We start from the raw sequence: 20,901 nt of genomic DNA on the forward strand, positions 1-20,901 counted from the left end.
GGCTATTCCTGACTCTTGTTTGTTATTCCTGTAAAATGTGCCTGCTATAGTTAGCACGGCCTGGCTTAGTTTTTGTCGCTGCCAATAGATGTTTGGACACTGAGACGTGCCAACACACCTATAACGCTGGAAAAGTGTTCAGATGAAGGTATTATGAAAGTCTAAATCTTTACAAGTCCACCATGTAAACACACCAACATATTCCAGTTAGATCATTTAATCAGATTAGCTGCAGGTGCTCATGCAGGTACATTTTGTTTACGGTTTGTTGTTGATCTCTTTGTTTGTTGGCTAATTGTGCTGCGTTCCAAGAAGTATTTTGCAACGCTTTCCTGCAGATTTTTGACACACACACAACAAGAAAAAGTAAGTTGAAGCGGCTGTATTCATAAGTCTGATCCCCTGTCCTTCAACTAGATTTGAAACATAGTATGGGTTCTGTTTTCTGTTTTTTTGCAATTCATTAAATTTCAGGCTGCAATATGTTCATGTTACAACCACTACAACGACTTTAAAAATAACCAAAAAGATGTTAGTTTGGCTTTGTTCTCTCGACGTGTAATCTGATAACAAAATGATATTTCTATTAATTGAAAAATGTTGGGCTGCATGGAAGATCATGTTGGCATTTATAGAGAGTGCATGTTGTTTTTTGGTCATTTGTGTTCAGGTGCAACCTTAATTGGCTCCCATCTTTGGAAAAACAGCAGATTACTGTAATCTTGTTCTTAGCTACGATCTCCAGTTACATGACAAAGCAGCATGAATGTCTCATAACAGCGCTCTCCCAGATTAGTCCTCCTCTTTGGGACTCGAGTCTCGGAGGTGATTAGCAGCCTTTTGATCCTGCCAGGCAAAGGAGATCTTGTTCATGCTCAAGTTTAAATGAAAAGTGTTATAAAGCTTCACTTAACATTAAAGGTGCCCTGTGTAGTTTTGGGGAAGACATTTTAATCAGAAGAGAAAGATCTTCATCAACTGTTTTTATTTAAATGCCTAAACAAACTACATAAACAAACTCTCTTTGTTTTCATGACTGAATAAACTGAATAAACAAACTGACCTTAAAGGACAACACAGTTTCATATTGTTTTACTTTGTTAACTATTTGGCGGACCCTGCCACCTTTCTAGCTTCAAACAGTGTTCTTGGGACCTTATTTTCCTCTGAGAACAGCTTGTTTATTTGGTTATGGGAAAAATAAATATTTCTGAGTTTGTATTATTATTATGTAAATATTAAAACTGAATAGCACATTAAATACAGCCTGCAACAGTCATCCCAGGTACCATAAGACTCCACCGTGACTATACCGTATAACAGCCTGCATGTTTAATGTCGGTCATAATATGCTCTCTCTTGATTCAATGATGTCTTATAATGTATGTTTTATTTCTCTGCACAAGCCATATTCAGGTTATAACCTGTAACCCATATGATACAGCTGATGGCATTAAATCAAGAGTGGACTAAACGTATGTGCTTTGGTGAAGTGGAAGACTTGTAAATGTTGCTTTCCAGTTTTCTCTCATACCAGAATTGTATTTGACACAAATAAAAGGCACAAGAAATATGATTCAGTGCTAATATGAAAACAAATGGTCCCTCTGTCCTGTATTTAATAAGCCGCAGGCTCTCAGCACACACAGCAGCAGACAGGGTAGCCTGCACTCCATAATTATTGACAGGTTTGATGTACTCAGCGAGTGGAAAGTATGGGCAAATTGGAGTTTCACTTGTGTACCCCCAGGCCCCTGGCTGTAATGGAAACAGCTCCTCTCTGACTCCCGCCGCCCTGTTTATTCCCATCACCTCCATTTTTACTTTCTCCCAGCAGCGATAACTAGATTATAGAAGATTCACTTATTTAAAGACTTGAGTGAGAGCTCTGCAGTTTATTTCTGGATCATCCAAGAATACCACTGCAGCAGCCGTGCCATAGGCTCCACAGGGATCTAATTGAAGTAAGCTACCTTTGCCTTGTGGGACAGAGCTGTGTAGTAGAGCAGCCAGTCAGTTAAAGGCTCAGTAGGTCAGCCTTCCCCTCTGTGCCACTCGGCCGGGATCTCACTTTCATCTGCTGCACCGGGACTTGCTGCATCAAGAGGCTCCCTGCACAGCTCCATCATGTCTCTGAGGCTCCTGCCTGCTTTCGTTGTGGACAATGACGACGACGATGATGGTAACTTTACAAAATGGATGAGCAGTTACTGGGGACACGGCTCAGAATCTGGACACTCCAGAGAAAGAAAACGCAGTTTCAGAAGACCTGCGAGAACACAAGCTGACCGAAGAGCATCGCTCCCAACTGTGGTGAGGACCGCCAGCATTGATGGATGCATGCATGTGACTGTGTTCAGTGTATGTACTTGCATTGACATTAAAACAGCAGCAACACACTTTTATATCTGACTGACCACAGCATGAACTATGTTTTTAAACTGATGTAAACTTGCTGTTCATACTATTGTTAGAGATAAGTTATCGTATCAGTCAAAATCCAAGATGTCAGTGTAGAAACTATAGAAATGAAGTAGTTACAGGTTTGAAAATTGAAGTACGAGCTCATTAATATTTTTGCAGAAAATGACAATATATAAATGCATTTTCTCTCATGTACTCTCACAGCTATGTCAGCTGAACTAAAGTACCCCTCCATCGATGCCACCCATCATGTGGATGTTATCAGTCTTTTATAGTTTAATTTTAGCTGACTATTTGAGCTGTTTATGCATCACTTAACTTATCTGTAAGCTAACTTTTTCAACCATTTGAAGTGTTCAGGTGTTACAGCTTTCTCAGTTAGTGAATATATTCACACAAATTAGTTGAGCTTCACTTAAATCTTTCCAATTATCCTTTGGCAACTGCAGAAGTGTTTAAAAAAGATGTCCTGACCTGTAAGTCTCAGATCAGTAGTGTTTGCTGATGCACAAAAGTTTAAGTTTCATTTAGTTCACCCCCACACACTTACACTCAAATGTGCACAGATATGTTGTTTAGACCTGATTATATACTGACGCCTTCCTGGAAACATGAGTTTATTTAATTTCCTGTTCCGTGTGCAAACTTGGTTGTTAGTCTAATCTGTTTCCTGCTAATACGTAGGTGTGTAATTGCACGTTTTAAATATCACTCAGCATTTATGTCCAACTAAAACAAACAAGGAAATAAAATTATTTTATAAAAAATACAGGACATTTAAGTCATGTAAGAGCTCTTACACAAACAGAGAACATGTGACCTATTGAACAGCGTAGTGCTCTATTCATTGCCTCCTGTCACAGGGAGGTCAGAGGTCAATGGCAGCTACACAGCAGCTCATGTTCGGCTCATACAGTCGATACAGTACGGTCAAGTTTTAGTCAGTTTAGTGAGGTGGATGTTTTATTAAACCGTAGACATATACTTTGCATAAGAGGGCATTTTTCCATTAAAGCGGTGATTCATCATCTGATTAGATTTTCACTGATATTGTGTTTACATTTGGAGGTCTTTTATTTTATTTACTGGGAACCAAAGAAAAATCCTCTGAGTTAATTCGCAGGTGAAACAAAAGCAGCTGATGAGAGACAAGGCAACACGCGCTCATGAAGACCGGCCTCTCAGTGGTGTCAAATGGAGCACTGACGGCTGCAGCTCAGCTGAAAAATAGATTTTTTTTAAAAGTGTGAAAGCCTGTCATCGCTTGCCAACAAAGATTGAGTTGAGCATTAGAACCAGATGAGGAAATAGCCAAAGTACTCACTAATCCATTAGTAGATATATATATATATGCTGTAATGTGGCCTTTTTTAGACATTACACAATATGCTTCAACCCACTAAGCTTTGTCTTGTTCTTGGGTTCTTAAATGGGTCAAAACCTTTGTCACAAATAGGGTAAAGCGGTGACCATACCAGGAAGTGTGGATCTAAGTAAAAGACACTATTGAGTTGCGTGCAAGATCCAGTATTTTGGAGCGTGGCCAAAATTCAGTACTTAAAGTCGGGATATTTATGGCTCTGCTGCCTCCGGTTTGACAAAAGAAATCGTTGGAGTTTAATGACACAGTCCACACTGGGCTCCTGGCATAAAGGTGACTACTCTGAATTGTTGATTTTGTCTTCAGTAGCACTGAAGTTTAGGAGAGATTAAAACCCCCCAGAACATCATTGCCATCTACCCAGCAGCGGTGATATGTCTGTACACCCTGCTGCCGTCTGGCATAAGATACAGAAGTATCCGCTGCCGTACCTCCAGACTACAGAGCAGCTTCTTTACTCAGGCTGTGACACTCCTGAAATCAGTCTCTGCACTCCATCATAAGAAATAGTTTTATTTTTGAGCTGGTGGACCTCATCACCATCTGAATACTCACCTCAAACCAAAAAAACAAACTTTAAATTCACTTTATCTTATTTGTTTCCTGTTGTACAACACATCAGTGCAATAATCTGATTACTGCCATTGGGTATATAATCCATGAACCTGGTGTCCTGAGTTGAGTCACAAACTATAATCAGGTGCTTGAACATGTTACTTAAGAATATTAGGAGTGATTAACAGCACGATCGTCTGTCTGGTTTAATGTTCCTCACTTCATTACAGCTATTATAGGAAACACAAAATACAAAACACAAAAATCTGTTTTTAACATTGTGTAACTGTCCTTCTCTGTGTGGTCCACAGTCACAATTAGATGCCATGAAGTTAAACAAGCTCCACGTGGCGACAATGGCACCCACCCCGAGCCACATCAAAACCCGAGAGGAGAAGGGGGAGGTCAGGCCCCACCAGAGAGCTCGTCGCGCCTCCTCAGACGACAACAGCCGTCCCAAGAGCGCCATGGAGAACCGCATCACCCCCATCCCAGAGCTCACAGAGTCATTCGAGAGGAGACTTTGCTTCAGTGATAAGAAGATCATGTCTCTGGTGAGCACGAGTGATGTAAAGTAAATGAAAATTCAAGCAGTTCTTACAGTTTATTCTAGTTGCTCGGCGTGTTGTAGATTACCAGATTAACTGCAGGGTCAATGAGGTTTGGGGCACTCTGTCTTTCACTATGTTCATCATAGTGATCCTTAAGGATTAAAGAGTTCTTAGATAACGTTAAGAGGTGTATTATCTAATGTGCTGACAGGAACACGGACTGGTTTGAACCACCTGGCATGTGACAAAGCTCATATTACATCTCGTGTTTGTAAAATGGGCTGGAAAGGGCTAGACCACTTCTATATTTTGTATTTGTTTTTTTCAAAATTTAACATTTTCAACTCAAAATCAAACACATATTTTTACTCTTACCTGTAGTGCTAATCATTCATCTAGACAGCACAAAGAGATATCGGCCAGAGAGATGTCTGCCAAAAATACACCTGAAAAACTCAACAGCAGCGTCTGAAATCATGACCCAGTTACTCAAGATAATCCACGGACCTTGTTGTGAGCGGCTTCATGTCGTAACTGCATAACTTTCTGTCATTCTACAAAACTGTATCTTCTAACCTTATCACAGAGGGGAGCGTCCATCCACTCATAGATGAGAGGCTACGATGACTAAGCTATCTAAAGCTACAGCTCAATTGAGAAGGATGCCATTAATGCACAAGCCATGAGTCATGATTTCTGGAAAGAGACAATATTGTTGAGGTTTTCAAATGTGTTTTTCCGGCGTTTCGAGCACCACAAGCCGAGTGCCGAGCCGAGTCCATTATATGAGAGAGATCTCTCCAAAACTCTGCAGCTCACACTGAAGCAATCGAGAGGGATGAGTAGCACTTTCACAAGCAACTTTTTGTGAACTATCCCTTTAATCTTGTGAAGTGAATAAACAAGGTCATATTTGGTTTTAGTTTTTGAAGCTTTCTCTATTCGATATGACAGCAAAGATTAATTAAAAACTAAAAGAACTGCAGTCTTGACAGGTCAACAAAGAAGCAGAGGGCTTCATTGCAACATTAATATAATGAATATTGTATATATTCACTGTTAATAACACAAAGTTTATCTATCATCTGTGTCTAAATGTGTTTGTGTTCAACAAAGCTTTCAAAACAAAAGTCAGATGTTGTATGTTTGTGTGTTGTCGCAATTTCAATTAATTTTTTTAAAGGTACCCTGTGGAGTTTTCTTGTAAACAAATAAAAGCTTGTTGACAGTCAGAGTTCACCTTATCTAAGGCCTAACATTGATTATATTTTCAGAATGAAGACGACAAGTTGTGCCTGATCTGTCATGAGGACATGCGGCAGAACGGAGGGGGCGTTCAAGAGCTGCACTGTATGCACCGCTTCCACAAAGAGGTAAAACACCTTATACAAGTCAGATGCTTTGCATGTCTCCTCTGTGTTTACACGTCCCTGACCTTCCTATTGCAAAGGAGTTCCCGCTTGTTTACTCCAAACCCAGCATGCCAGATATCATCACACTGTGCATGAAGGCAGCTCATTCCTGGATATGCATGATGTGCGCTGGGATGAAAGCAATCTGCCTACACCTGAAACTAATCTCTGTGGAAGCATGGAGCCCTCACACAGCTTTCCCGCCCAGTCTGAGGACTTGATGCTTACTGATCATGATGTCTCCCGTTTGGTGGGTGCTGAAGGCGGCCAGGAGGTTAGAGCAGTGTCGGCCCCGCAACGGCAGCGAAGCGGCGGCTTGTCAGGCGAGGAGGCTCTCGGATGAGAGGAGGAAGTCTGCAGACGAGCCCATCTCCATGGAGAAGGAGCAGCACACGCCCCACCGTAAACTTTCCCTGCGGAGACATCGTTGATAAAATCCTTTGAAAGGAGGTCACTCATCGGTGGAATAAATGGAAGATATGCACTCATGGGCTGGGCATCAGGAGTCCTGAACTTTTATTACTACATGGCGTGACGTTCAAGTGATTAAATCTCAGGAGCTTGACTGTGCCTGAAAACCTGCCCTGTGGGCCCATTTGGAGGTTTTGCAATACTTACTCCTCAGAGTTAAAGGCCAATTTAGGAGGATCCATAACTCATCATTAAAAGTTGTAAAAATAATTTTAGAGTCCGAATTTTCCAAAAGGAAAGCTTGGATTTGTGGAGCTGTGAATATTCTTAGAGTATAACTATTTGTTAAAGAAATTAGCAGAATTTGCGGTTTCCTTCTTGAATTACAGCTGCCATATTGAAATATTATGCTACCTTACCACTGGCAAAGGACATGTGCCTCCATATAATACCACTTTTATAAATGAGATGTAGAAGATATTGTCTTCATAGTCGTATATAAAGCACATGGACATGTTCTGATGTCACGTAACGGTACTTTATGTAACTTTATGACTCACAGCACTCGTTACAGGTTGACAAAGTAAAACACGCAACATAAATATTTAAAGGAGACATATTATGCTCGTTTTCAGGTTCATAATTTTTATTTTGGGTCACTACTAGAACAGGTTTACATGCTTTAATGCTCAAAAAACACATCAGTTTTCTCGTACTGTCCAGTGCTGCAGCTCTTTCTTCATCCTCTGTTTGAAACGCTCTGTTTTAGCGCCTGTCTCTTTAAAGCCCCACCCTCGTGAAAACACGCCTGACCCAGCAACGCTAACAACAACAGAGCAGCTGTGCTAAATCAATTAACACGTGCCAAACCAGTCGCTAGGGCATAAATTATATAAATGTGTGACATGGTGAAGTAGTGTGATGTCACAAAGTCATTGATTTAAAAGCTGGACTACTGATGAGGCGTTTAAGGAGCAGTGTTTTCTGTGGGAGAGAGGAGCTTCCGTTGGTGTGGACCTTTAACATGTACAAGAACACGTGTATATAAAACACTGGAGGGAGGGAAAAAAATGAAAAAGCATAATAGGTCTCCTTTTATATGGCACATACAACCGATGTAATCAATTTGTCTCAGCTGCTGTGGTTTAGCTCCGTCTTTCCATTTCCTGTTTCCAGTTACCTTATATACTGTAGAGATTGAGGACTTGTAGGACCACTTGCATGAAAGTTGCTTAAATAAAGTCCAAAATGTTGTGTTTTTTTTCAGTGTTTGTGTTTCGTGTCAATAAATAACCAATGGAATAAATTCTCAAGTTACAGTATCTACCTGCTTTACAACTTTTTAAACCGAGTTCCCTGTTCAAACTCTTTTAAAACTGCTTTAACAACACAGTGAATATACAGTACAGTAAACAGTGTGACAGTAATGTGTCCTCACAGCTCGGGGTCATATGTATCGTGTGTATGCTTACTGTAGGTCAACATGTTGGAAATTACCTCCTGGCATCAATGAGCTAAATCAATACCTGCAGAGATCATAAACATCCAGCCTAACGGACAACAACAGATGTAATAATGCATTTTAAACTGTGTTTCAGTGCATGGAGCAGTGGCTGTGGAGCAAACAGATGTGTCCCACATGCCGTGACCACGTGTCTATGCTGAAGCCCCTCTACTGTCCTTCATCCCGCACCAAAGTCCCATAAAGGTCCTGTACCTGCACCTGCCATGTCTGCATGCCCATGTGACCCACAGACCCCCCCAGACCTCCACCACACCTCAGTCCTTCTGCATGATCACCTGCTGTTCCTTGATCAACATGTGAGGGTTTACTAAAAACAGAAGATCGTCTTCTGCTGTGGGAGGACCATGGACACTGTTTGAGACTCCCTCAATAAGAGAAAGATGGAGGTCTCACTGTTTATTTATTATTATACATGACATGTTCTCTAATTACTGCCCAAATATGAGAGGTTTTGTCTGTCATTTTTCCAAAGACACGCAAAAAAAATACTGAGCCTGCAGTTTTATGAAGAACATTATTATTATTATATATTATTATTATATTTTTCTAATGATCAATTTCTCTACAAACGATTTTTGCTACTTTTTCTTTTGCACCTTTGCACGTCGGCTATAAATGCTGATTAAGAGGGATTACCTTTTTGTGAGTCTACACTTATGTTTGACAAAAATCCTGCAATTTATACCTTTAAATATGAAGCTAAAGCTAGCAGCCAGATCCGTAAAAATGATTGCAAACACTGAAGTATGCATGCCAGGCCAGTAGGTGGCGGTGTAACTTTGCGATTAAACACCACAAATCTGCACACAAAAGCTTTATTCTACAGAGTTGTGAGCCATCACGGCACAGTAATGGTGCAGCAAATGTACACTTAGCTGGAGGAGCATTAATAAACACAATCAAGTCAGCAGCACTCAAATTGATCGATTGTTCATGTCCCACTAATCGTGCGTGGCTATTAGACTGAAAACATGATACAACCAACCAAATCAAAAACATTGTTTTGTAAACAGCCCCTGAATCAGTGATGAGGATCTTGTTCCCCCTGGACGGAGCCATGATCGTTGTTTTCCTGCATTTCTTATCGTTATGCTAAGCTGAGCTAAACATCTACTGGCTTTACCTTCTTATTTTGCGTACAGATGTATGAGTAGGATCCTTCTTCTCATCTAATTCTTAGCTAGAGGGCAAATAAGAGTATTTCCCAAAATATCAAAGCTATTCCTTTAAATCAAATCCTGATTAGATGAACCACTTAACTTCTGACACATTTGACTGACAGTTCAGTTAGTGAGGTTTCCCTCAACATTGAAAAATAAACATCTCGAACCAACAACAGAGCAATTATTTTTTACAACTCTCTGTTGTCTGACAAGGACACAGTAAATGTTACACACACACACAGACACACACAAGTATTTGCATAGTCAAACTCATTGTGATCAGTATTGTTTTGATGTCGACTCGGTCAATGTTGATGACTTGTGGAAGTATTTGATTACGGCACGGACAGAAATAATCACGATGTCACGACAGCTTCGTGATGACTAGCTTTGCTAATCTGAGAGTTAGTGAGCGCAGCCACCTGTTACACACTTGTGCTAATATTTACTCTGAAGTTGTGAAAGTGAACTCCTCCTACAAGTCAGCGAGCTTCTCTGTCACACGGCACCTCATCTTCCATCGTCTCAGACTTCCTGCCTCACTTTGCATGCTGTTAAACACTTTGCATGTGAGGTCTGCTGTCGTCTCTACACTGTGTATCTTGGACAGCCAACGAAATCGGACTGCCTGTATATAAATGTATCCATGTAAATGTGACTTTAATTTCTAGTTACTGACAAATAGTTCTGTTTTAAAGGTGCAGTCTGTAGTTTTGGAGGAAGACATTTTAACCAGATTGACTGAACAAACTAAATAAACAAACTGTCTTTGTTTTCATGACTGAATAAACTGAATAAACAAACTGACCTTAAAGGACAATACAGTTTCATGCTGTTTTACTTTGTTTATATGTGGCGGACCCTGCCACCCTTCTAGCTTCAAACAGTGTTCTGGGACCTTATTTTCCTCTGAGAGCAGCTTGTTTACATTTATGGAAAACATTTGTATTTCTGAATTTGTATTATTACCTCATTAGTAAATATTAAAATGCTGGCCCTTTAACGTAGAGGATGTATATCACTACTACTTCTATCCTATGTGTGCAAACGTGCTGCTTTCCTGGATGATGTCCAACCAAAATGAACCTGTTTGTCCTCCGCAGCACAGATAATGTTTGTTAGCATCAGTATAATTATATCTGGAAGGCAACAAAGTAATTTCCTGATCTCTTTAAAGGGGGAATTAAACTCTAAGCTGTATTTACTGTCCTCTCTGAGAGTTATTATTTCGTGTCACGTATGAGAAATCAATCCGAAAAACAAATTTATGTGTTGCTGTCCTTCATTTAAACGATTTTTACGGAGAACCAGAAATATAAAACAGCTGCGTAAAGCTAACTTTGCACTGCCAAGACTTTGAAGGCCTGAAGTGACGCTGCGATCGACACACAACAATCCTTCAGCTTCTACGTTCACTGTTTCTGGTGACACAAAGCTGTTTTCCCATTGTTGTGGTCCTGCTCTCTCAAATAAAAACACCCTAACACGACACACCCTCGCTTAATGTGGTTTTCTGTCAACAAGCATACACTTTTCCGTGTCTTGATATGTAATTTACAGTAGTTACTTCATCATGCTTTCATTGTTCAGATTATAACACTGCAGCCTGCGACAAGGCCGGTAATAACAAGCATTCAAAGGTGTTCGAATCCCATAATCACAATGGCAACACAGATCATTTTCAAGGCAGAAATTTTGATTTAGCAGCTCAAACACAGGTGTAACTTAATAATATTATTGATGGCTTCATTCCATCTGGGTGTGCTCAGTGAGTCAGCAGCATCAAAAGCATTTGACACACGTAACTGGAATGCAAGTCATCATCAATGTCATCAGTTACACCTGTTTTTAAAAAGTATAAATGTAGCTACCGTGTCGATTGTAATGACCAGTGTTCGGACGCTCATGTGCTGTATGTAGATGTGCATATCAACATATAAAACCAGGTCCCACTCATAAAAAGCATTACTCCATCACACAAGCATTACAAAACTTCACGAGCTCTCGGCTACCAAAAAATAACTTTAAGCTTTGGGTAATAATGGAGGAGCATGTTCCTGCAGTCGAGGAGGCAGCAATTTCAGGAACGTAGTTCTTGCACCCTAGTTTTTCACGACTGCGCCACCTAGCCTGTCTAAATGGACGACCAGCATAGTATTTAGTTCAATTAAAACACTGAAAACAAATGAATTAATCAAAAGCGATTCAAAAGTTAATATTAGTTAACTGTTAGCCTGTTTGTGCTGTATTGGTTAAGTGTTAATGCTCGATTTTGGCTAACCCAACGACGTGTCTTATATGAACTAACTGTTGACTTAATGACTATGAAAATTAATTCTAGCCAGCAAAATAATTACACTTCAAAAGATGATAAAAGCAGCAGTAGCTTACCGTCCTCAGTGCCAATGCTTGTAAAGAAGTTACAGTAAATTTAATGCGTTTGTAACTGAATTAGCGGAGCCACTGCCAGCGTCAAACCGGCAGATGTAATGGAAAACCGGCATTAGTGCGCTGGTGCCCCACCACATACACCCGGTGCCCCTTTTTATTTACGCCCCCTGCCCCTCAAACATCCTGAGTCCGCCCCTGACTTGTACTTTACGCAATGATGGGTACATTAAATCACATTGCAGTAACTTTCACAGTAAGTTGCAGCTGTAGGATTGATCACACAGTGACTGTGCTGAAGCGAGAGACCAAACCTCCCGTCTGGAGATAAGGAGGTCTTCCAGCTGCAGTCTACGTGCCGGGGCTCTCGTCCCGGACCCGGCCTCTTCTCCCTGGATGGAAAGTAGCGGTTTCCTCCGAGCAGGGAGGGACCGAGCCGAGCACGAGCGGGCGGAGTGAAAGTGCACACGTGGACACCTCAGACCGACGTGAACTCCAGCCAATGGCAGCACGGGCTGATGACGACAGCTCCTCGCAGTCATCCAATGGGAGAGTTTACAGCATAAACTGTTTAAGAGTCGGAAAATTTAGGAAAAAAAAAAAAAAAAAAAAGAGGTTGTGAAACGAGTCTGGACTGGAGGAGACAGCCGATGTTTACTTCGTGTCTCATCGAGGGACAGAGGGGACATCTTCTCTGATTTACCACTGAGGAAATGATTTTTGTGAGGAGAAAATGAGGATGTTGTGATTTTCTTTGGTTGATTATACTTGGCAACTTTTCATCTCCAGGAACAAACACTTGGGTAAGACCCCCTCCTTTTTCCTTCTTCTGGTAAAGTACTTCTGGATCCTGAACACTGCACACATCTTTATGTCTTTGCCCTCAATGATCTCATTATTTGCTCAGTCATCTCATGTTTTTTTTTATCTGTTTAGTGGGCTTTATAATCGATATTCATAGGCTTAACAGCTGCTGTCTGCTGTGTCAAAGTACAAATAGCAAAGTTAGGATTTTGTGGCAGGTGAGGAAAGTCACATTAAAATGTTTTTTATTGTACATGTACTCCTGGTTTTAAAGCTCAGTTACTATCAGAAACAACTGAGGTCTTTTACTTCTATAGTCTCGATGTCTTAAATCCTAGAAAAGCTCCCAGATCCTTCATCCCTCCATGAAGGATCTCCACGGTGCCACCAATAAACAGAAAAATACACTTGCATTAACAATAATTCCTCTAAATTCAGTTTATCTAAACATGAAAATCAAATGCAGGACTGTAAAAACAAAGTAAAATCATTGGTGGAGGGTTAGGGATTCAGATTTGATTAAGTAAAGTAGGAATCACACACTACTATTACAAGCAAAAGTCCTGCATCCAAAATACTCAAATAAAAGTATCAGTAGCTGTAAAGTACTCATCATTTAGAGTGACCTAAGTATTTTGTGTAGTACAGTAGTACTTGAATAAAATAATTGGCAGAGGGGGAATGACTTATATTCAAAGACTTTTAAAACCTCACCCAGTTTTTTTGATGTGGTAGTCTCCCACTGAGTTACTGTGGTACTGTAAATGTAATCTGGATCTGCACCAAAAATTTATGGGCTCTATTCTGGGCAGAGACTCACCCTTCAGCCAAGTCTTGTCGAAGTCTGTTCAGTAATATTTGCGTAATCCTGCTCACAAACCAACAGTCAAACCACAGATTTTACCAATGAGCACGTGCCCCATCACTTTGATCGGGCATGATGCCCCTAGGACACGGTCAAGGTGGGGCTGAAGGAGCGGTTTTATATAGTAGAGGTTAAAAACTTGGGGTCGACCAGTACAACTTTTTACTGAAGTACTGTCTTTAAATACAATTTTGAGGTACTTAACTTGACTATTTCCATTTTCTGCTACTCTACACTTCCTCTCCACTACATTTATTTGATTTGTTACTTTGCAGATTCATATTATTAATCGTTTATTGGCTTTTAATTGTGAGCCCCTCACATGTCAAAGTGTCCTGAGGCCAACACCTTGATACTGTATGTAACTTGCTGCTAAATGAATGTAATGGAGGAATAAGTGTCGTCCTCTGAAGTTAAAGAAATAAAGTGGCATGTTATGAAAACATGCAAGTAAAGCGCAAGTACCTCAAACTCGCACTTAAGTAGCCTCCAGCTTGTTTACTCTCACTCAGTATAATATACACAGTGTATTTATTCTCTGAAGTCCTCGACATGAAGACTGAATCTGGGCACGAGGCTTCACAGATGTTGTCGGTGATACCGTGACTAAATCAGCCAAAAACACTCGAGCGACGTGAGGGAGTGATTGCCATGGCGACTGAAGTGTTTACCTCAGTCTGGAGAGGTCACGCCGGGCGAAGGGCCGTCGGACACAGATGAGCTCGGTTTAACATCTCAAACAGGCGGTGTTTTATTTAGAGCCCTCCTGTTGCCGGGGGGAAGAATATTGTCATCTCCATCACAAAAGAGAGCAGCAGCCGTGCACCTCTTTCGTGTTCTCGGTATTGATGTCGCTCTTGTTTTGCTCTCAGCATTATTTATTGCAGAGTCACACAAGGTTTAGGGAGCGTCTTTATACCCTTTAAAAGTTTTTTAATATTTACAGCGAAGCCATGACGAGGCACACAATGGATAGAAAGAGATGACTGTTTGTTTTTGATCATTTTTCTTTTATTGGATGCGTGTTTTTTGTTCCCTCGAGAGAATAAACACGTCTCAGTGAATAGCAGGTGGCGACAGCCTGGTCTGCACCCACACACACACCAGCACACATCAATCAGGCGTAGATTTAATTGAGAAGGAAATGATGGCTTATCATTACCGAGGACAACATGGGATCACTGTCAGTTAATGGGGATGAGCATTTGTATAACCTCATCAGAAATAATGCTGTAATGTTGAAAGGTAAAGGTGCTAACAGGTTTCGTTCCCTCCGAGACACACTTCTACTGAGGTCAGCTGAAGGGCTGCTGCCAGCACACACGCTAATTATGTCTGATTATGCTGTTGAGCGAAATTGCAGGCACTCCTACACTTATCCCCCTCTCATTTCTTATTGCCTCACTTATGGCAGCCGAGCTAAAAATATATCCCTGTGCCACTGGAAGAACACTTGGTCTGAAATAAATGCCAAATTATAGTTTTTTTGTGTTGAAACCAGGATATTTCACCTGCTGATGTAATATTGAATATTAATAAAAGCCTGACTCGTGCGAAGGAGAGTTATCCGACAACCGCTAACGGATTTGTTTCCTTCTGCGATTCAGGTGTCGTGAGTCATGGGAAGCTTCAAGGGCCATGCGCTCCCCGGAAGCTTCTTCCTGGTCGCCGGGATCTGGTGGACGGGAAAGCACTCCCTCTGGTACGCCACCCGCAGGAACAAGAACATAGGCTCCACTCGGCTGGCCAGCAGAGCCTCACAGCGGCGCCTGGAGATCATCGAGAGCTCCGTCGTAGTCTTCTTCTCTTTTATGGGTACGTATGTCTGTCTGTTGACTTACGAAACATTGCTGGGAGAAGACAGAAACTTGAGGAGCAGTTTAAGGCCACAAATAGGCGTTCACTCTGAGTGTTTGCTGAGTGTTTGCTCTGCTGTGCCCTCCAGGGATGCTTTTAGAGCAGTTTGCGGCAAATGGGCCGAAACTGCAGTTGTACAACTTAGCAGAGAAGCACTGGGAAGATCTGATGAACTGGCAGCACGCCACCATGTATCTGTTCTTCGGCCTGGCTGGGACCGTGTGTCTGATCATCCACACCACCGAGGCGGCTCCGCTGGCACTGGATAGGTTAATGCTGGCGATTGCTTTCTTTAATGAAGGTAGGAGAAAAATGTTTGTCCAGCCTTTACTTTTACGTTACTTATTTTTATATATATTTAGTGTTCTGGGGACCTTATTTTCCTCTGAGAACAGCTTGTTTATTCAGTTATGGAAAAGATAAACATGTCTGAGTTTGTATTATAGCCTTATTAATATTGTATTATCTCATCAGTTTTTCCATTTATGACTGTTTATCTCTTTGGCAGGGTTTCTTTTCCTCTATCACCTCCATGGCAGGAGTATGCTGGACGTCCATGTACATCAGCTCCTTCTCTTTGCCATCTTTGGTGACGCTCTTGTCGCCTTCCTGGAGGTCTTCCACCGAGGCAACATCCTTCTGGAGCTGCTGCGCTGCACCCTCACTATCCTGCAGGGCAGCTGGTTCTGGCAGGTAAATCTGAACGTGTGAAACAAGGAAACAAAGTTTGTGTTGGTGCTTAATAATTCCTGAGATTGCTTCCTGTTTGGCCGCAGATTGGTTTTGTACTGTACCCTCCCCACGGCCCCGAGTGGGACCTTACTGATCACAGCAACATGATGTTCATCACCATGTGTTACTCCTGGCACCTCGCCTTCGCCATGCTCGTCGTGAGCGTGCTCTACTGCACCGTCAGCTGGTAAGAACCAGACATCCCGTAAGCTGCTGCTTGTTTACATGTCCCGGACGTCTCGCAGAGTCCTCCACACTGGGAGTAACTCTCTCAAAAACAGTTTACGTTATGTGTGACCCTGTTTATTTTGCTTTCTCTGCAGTGTGGTTCGCTCCAGATTGAAGAGGACCCCGCCGATGGAAATGGGACTTCTGAAGCCCAGAGAGAGGGATCCAGAGTCAGAAGATGAGATTTTATGAGAAAGGACTGATGAATGCCGACATTGTGACTCATGTATATCACAATTAAATCAGGGATATGACGTTCCAGCAGCAGGACGACTAGAGGCAAGGCGTGCGGACAGAAAAGGGAGACGGACGTGGTTTCTGGATGCTTTACTTTAGAAATATGTCTCTACCTCTGCCTTATTTAATCAACTGTAAACCCTTTAAGCCTTACTCTTATTGTTAATTGCTATTTATTTTACGGTTGCTAACACTTTTCATATGCTCTCTCATATCATGTTTTCATTTTTTTACACGGTCATTTGCACACACAGTTTGAGTGAACATAAAGTCACAGGGAAACGCTTTTTTATGGATCGCATGCTTTTCATTTGACTCGCCAAACTTCTCTCGTCAGACAATTTGGTGTTCAGTAGTGCCATCTCGTGGTGAAAACTATCATTATCATCGTCATCGTCGTCATCATCATCATCATCATCATCATCATCAGTACAGCATATAGGAAAGCATGTCTTTAAGTACTTTATGTATTTTTTGTTTCATGATGTTTTGAAGTTTGGTCACACATTTGAATCAAAAACAGCTCCAAACAAAACATAAGACTTTTATTAAAAGGTTAAATGTTTAGATGTGGCTGTTTATGCATGTCTTCTTTTTTGGGTGGCTCAAGAGAGTGTCGGAAATTATTTTGTCACACAGAGTTTATAAGAATTTTAAAGTTATAACAGGACATTTGCACAATTTAAGCTTTTGTGAGGCACAATGACCAAAAATCGAATATGTCTCACTATAAATGTTATTCCCCATTTCTCATTATATCAGTTAAATCACAGTTTATCGCATTAACACTAAATGATAATGAAGGCATCACTTAATGATCCCAGCAGATACTGTATAGCAACAGGCCTCAACAAAGATTGTCTGCGCTGAAAACGACCAATCACTCGGTTCTTAAAAACATGACCCATGTCTGACAGGGTTTACTTTCCTGCAAATTTCCTTTGCAGAAACTGGGGTATGCTACAAACTTGAAACAACTTCAGGTCCGTAGTAATATGACCTGCAACTAACTAATTATTTTCATTATTGGTCAATCTGACAGGTATTTTTTGATCACTTGACAAACAAATGAGATATAAAATGACAGTAAATAGCAAAGGAAAAAAAATGTAAATGACATTTGTTTTATCTGACCAATAGTCCAGAAATATTCAAGACATTCAGATAATTATCACAACACAGAAATTTTAGGAAGGTTTTGTATCATGGCATAAAAAATTACTTGAATGATTGGCTTCATCCATAATCAAAATAGTCCAGCTCTATGGTTTCAATATGCCATATTAAAATAATATTATATTATATTATATTATATTATATTATATTATATGAGTTATAAATCCATATTATAACCTTTTAATCTGGCAGAAGTTGGTCAACATCTCCTTGTTGTGCTCTAAGCTTGATTGACGTGGTTGGCAAAATAAAGCTCAGAGTGAGACCTCCCTGCTGCTCCTCCGCTCAGACGTGACTCACCTGTAGTCATCCAGCTGGCCAGGTAAGTTACCTGACAGCTCCTCAGACTGGCAGCAGACACGTGACGGAAGTTGTCCATCCTCCCAGATTTGAGGAAACCGGCCAACTTTCTCCGTCGCTCCAGGAAACGACCGGATCTCTTCTCCAGCCCAGCAGCTGACCCTGAAGGATCTTCGGGCCATGGATAAGTTAAAATCAGTGCTGAGCGGTGAGGAGGCGCGCAGAGATGACAGGACCGTGCTAGAGGTAAAACTAAACAGCAGCTTCAGCCTTCACTGCTTGAACTCACCTCACCTGAAGTTGTTAATTGATACACCTCTCGTTAACGCAGACTGTCAATGAAGCCTCCACTCTGGGCTGGGGCACACGTGTGAAGGGATTCATCGCGTGCTTCGTGGTGGGGGCCGCGTGCACAGTTTTGGTGAGGATCTGTAATGATTTTCTATAATAATCTCGTTGTGTTGTGTTGTGTTGTGTTGTGTTGTGCGGTGTGAGACACAATAAGGAAGAGCGCAGGGAGAGCAGATGTGGTCTTACTGGTTCTTCTCGCCCTGAGGAATGTTGTAGATGTGATGTTCATTCATTTGGCAGCAGGAACCAGCCCTGCTGTCAGCTGTCAGCTGCAGCTCGGAGATGAAATCTGAAGTTTAAAGAGTGGAAACAACAGCCACACATCAGCTGTCTTCATGTCTGTGTTGCAGGGAGTGTGCATGCTCTTTCTCCCCAAGATTGGACTCACTCTCTTCATTGTGTTTTACACTTTTGGAAACATATGTGCCCTGTGCAGGTCAGTGTCCACACAACAAAGACAACCAATGAGATTCAAGCAGCCGATGATGAAATTGTGATGGTTGTATATCAAGGAGGGATTGTGTAATATGAGATATTTATGTTTTATGTGTGTTTTATTGTGTGATCCTGTCTGAACAGCACCATGTTTCTGATGGGGCCACTGAAGCAGCTGAAGAGGATGTGTGACAAAACAAGAGCGCTGGCGACGACAATAATGATTGTGAGTGCACGAGATTAATAGTAGATTTTTTTCCCCTTTTACTCAGTTTAATGCCTGTACTGTGGTGGCCCCCGAGGGTCACAACACAAGGCAGGGTAAATATGAGAGCTTCTTGTTTCCCTGGAGACGGCTCAATGTAATTTCCTGTTTGTGCTGTGTACTGTTCTCAGCAGTGTCCATGCACAAATGTTAAACTCAGTCTTAAGGGAGGAGATTGAAATCGTAAGGGAATACTTGGCAAAGGACATGAGCTTATTCTCTCAATATGCTTTCAACATATCATAAAATTAAAATGTTATGTGCAACCCTGAAAACTTGAAAGAATCAGAGTTGTACACAATATAAAACAAGAAAATGACACCGGACTGTTGTCAGGGACTTGGAAAAACACAAAGTGTTGCATTTTCTGAATTATTGTTGTATGTTTTGAAACATTGTTGCGTTTTCTGAAACATTGTTACATTTTACAAAACATTTTTGTGTTTTTCTTTACACAGTGTTGCGTTTTCTGTCAGTCTCAGACATTTAAAGGGAAATTATTTTGGAAGATGTGATGACAGTAGCATGTATAGAAACTGAGGACTTTGTGTTCCTTGTTCCTTATTTAGATTTCTACTCGAGCACAATCACATGTGTGGAAAGAAGATGTGACGAAAGTCGTCGATGTAAATGAAAAATTCAGAGAAGATAAATTCATTTTTAAATGCAATTAAGTGAACTTTGTCTGAGTTCACAAGCTGAAATTCAGAATTCTACGTTTTCTGTCATCATTGATAAAGTATGAGGACCAAACATAAACACAAACATTGTTCACATTTGTCCCATTCACTGTTCTAGACGTGCCTTGTGTTGACTCTCTGCGCAGCCTTCTGGGTGAGTGAGCTTAACAGATGACAGAGATTCATGATAACTTTTAACTGAGAACATAATGCAGCTGTGATTAAATCTCTCTCAGACGTCAGTTGTATATTTTCTCTTACAGTGGAAGAACTTCGGCCTCGCTTTGCTATTTGTTATCCTGCAAATCTTGTCGTTTAGCTGGTGAGTCACGACTTCTCTTCATGGATTTTGGTCTGCAATGAATATTGAATTGTGACACAAAATGTGCTTTGTTTGCAGGTACAGTCTGTCATACATCCCGTTTGTGAGGTTTGTCACTTATACACCATTTTATTCACATCAGCTGCAGAAATGTTCAGATTCAAAATGTACTTTCTAACCTGTCTGGATGTCTGATTTCTTTTCAGGGAGGCCATAATGAAGCTGGTGGCGGTCTGCTTGAAGTGAGGCCCGTCCGTGTGGAGGAGTTGAAGCTGGACGAAGGGTTTTCAGAAAGAAAGCAGATCTCGTACTGAAGTTACTGAAACAGCCTCCTCGTGATTTTACTTCAGAGTCTGTGACTCTTCTGCTGCACACACTCACATGTTTTATCTGCTTTTATCTCCCTCTTCTCCTTCATGCTTCATTCATTGAGCTGATTGATTTTTATGTATGGATTACTTCTTATACCGATTTTAATCAGCGTGGACTTTGTTGATATGTGTAAATATTTGTAATAAATAATTGTGTTGCTTCTGTAAATGAACACAAGATGTTGTCATTTTTTCCCATTACTCAGAGGAGTAAATGCAAGTGGCACAGTCTGAATTTGAGCTGGTATGAAAGCTTCAGATTACTTATGTAGCACCCTGCTAATTTGTTTATATGGGTTTATTCAATTTATTTCAGTCGGTAAAGTGTTCTGTTGTAGGCCTATAAATGTATTGCTGCTGTTAATATTTGTATGGTTAATGTGGGAATGATATCAAAATATCCTATGTTTTGAAAGGCCTTTGAACGCCTCAGGTTTCTCTAATTTGGGTCCTCATTTGTTTGGGCAG

At 41.1% G+C, this 20,901-nt stretch overlaps 3 protein-coding genes across 3 annotated transcripts; all 3 read left to right on the plus strand.

The window, feature by feature from the left end:
• Window positions 1–2,127: 2,127 nt before the first annotated feature.
• On the plus strand, window positions 2,128–8,440 carry lnp1 (leukemia NUP98 fusion partner 1; the record flags this gene model as incomplete). Its single annotated transcript, XM_084354107.1, has 4 exons — window positions 2,128–2,313; window positions 4,672–4,914; window positions 6,186–6,284; window positions 8,333–8,440. The coding sequence occupies 4 exons, from the start codon at window positions 2,128–2,130 to the stop codon at window positions 8,438–8,440; spliced, it is 636 nt and encodes a 211-aa protein (XP_084210233.1).
• Window positions 8,441–12,440: 4,000 nt separating this feature from the next.
• Window positions 12,441–17,098, plus strand: tmem45a (transmembrane protein 45a). Its single transcript, XM_084354649.1, has 6 exons — window positions 12,441–12,613; window positions 15,087–15,294; window positions 15,425–15,637; window positions 15,845–16,029; window positions 16,113–16,255; window positions 16,392–17,098. The coding sequence occupies exons 2-6, from the start codon at window positions 15,099–15,101 to the stop codon at window positions 16,486–16,488; spliced, it is 834 nt and encodes a 277-aa protein (XP_084210775.1). The 5' UTR covers window positions 12,441–12,613; window positions 15,087–15,098; the 3' UTR covers window positions 16,489–17,098.
• Window positions 17,099–18,052: 954 nt separating this feature from the next.
• On the plus strand, window positions 18,053–20,602 carry LOC311258416 (vesicle transport protein SFT2B-like). Its single transcript, XM_084354669.1, has 8 exons — window positions 18,053–18,255; window positions 18,341–18,430; window positions 18,711–18,796; window positions 18,940–19,021; window positions 19,859–19,894; window positions 20,004–20,062; window positions 20,141–20,170; window positions 20,269–20,602. Exons 1-8 carry the CDS (start codon window positions 18,190–18,192, stop codon window positions 20,306–20,308), a joined length of 489 nt encoding a protein of 162 aa, XP_084210795.1. The 5' UTR covers window positions 18,053–18,189; the 3' UTR covers window positions 20,309–20,602.
• The last annotated feature ends 299 nt before the right edge of the window (window positions 20,603–20,901 follow it).

Source organism: Pagrus pagrus (assembly GCF_965226575.1).
Source record: "Pagrus pagrus genome assembly, chromosome: 6".
Taxonomy (NCBI): domain Eukaryota; kingdom Metazoa; phylum Chordata; class Actinopteri; order Spariformes; family Sparidae; genus Pagrus; species Pagrus pagrus.

Excerpts from the sequence above, each read along its gene's own strand:
- LOC311258416 (XM_084354669.1), top strand. The coding sequence starts at position 18,190 with ATGGATAAGTTAAAATCAGTGCTGAGCGGTGAGGAGGCGCGCAGAGAT. Across the intron at positions 19,022-19,858 it reads TGGCGACGACAATAATGATT|ACGTGCCTTGTGTTGACTCT; the intron begins GTGAGTGCACGA and ends TCACTGTTCTAG. Across the intron at positions 20,171-20,268 it reads TCATACATCCCGTTTGTGAG|GGAGGCCATAATGAAGCTGG; the intron begins GTTTGTCACTTA and ends ATTTCTTTTCAG.
- tmem45a (XM_084354649.1), top strand. The coding sequence starts at position 15,099 with ATGGGAAGCTTCAAGGGCCATGCGCTCCCCGGAAGCTTCTTCCTGGTC. Across the intron at positions 15,638-15,844 it reads GATTGCTTTCTTTAATGAAG|GGTTTCTTTTCCTCTATCAC; the intron begins GTAGGAGAAAAA and ends TCTCTTTGGCAG. Across the intron at positions 16,030-16,112 it reads AGGGCAGCTGGTTCTGGCAG|ATTGGTTTTGTACTGTACCC; the intron begins GTAAATCTGAAC and ends GTTTGGCCGCAG.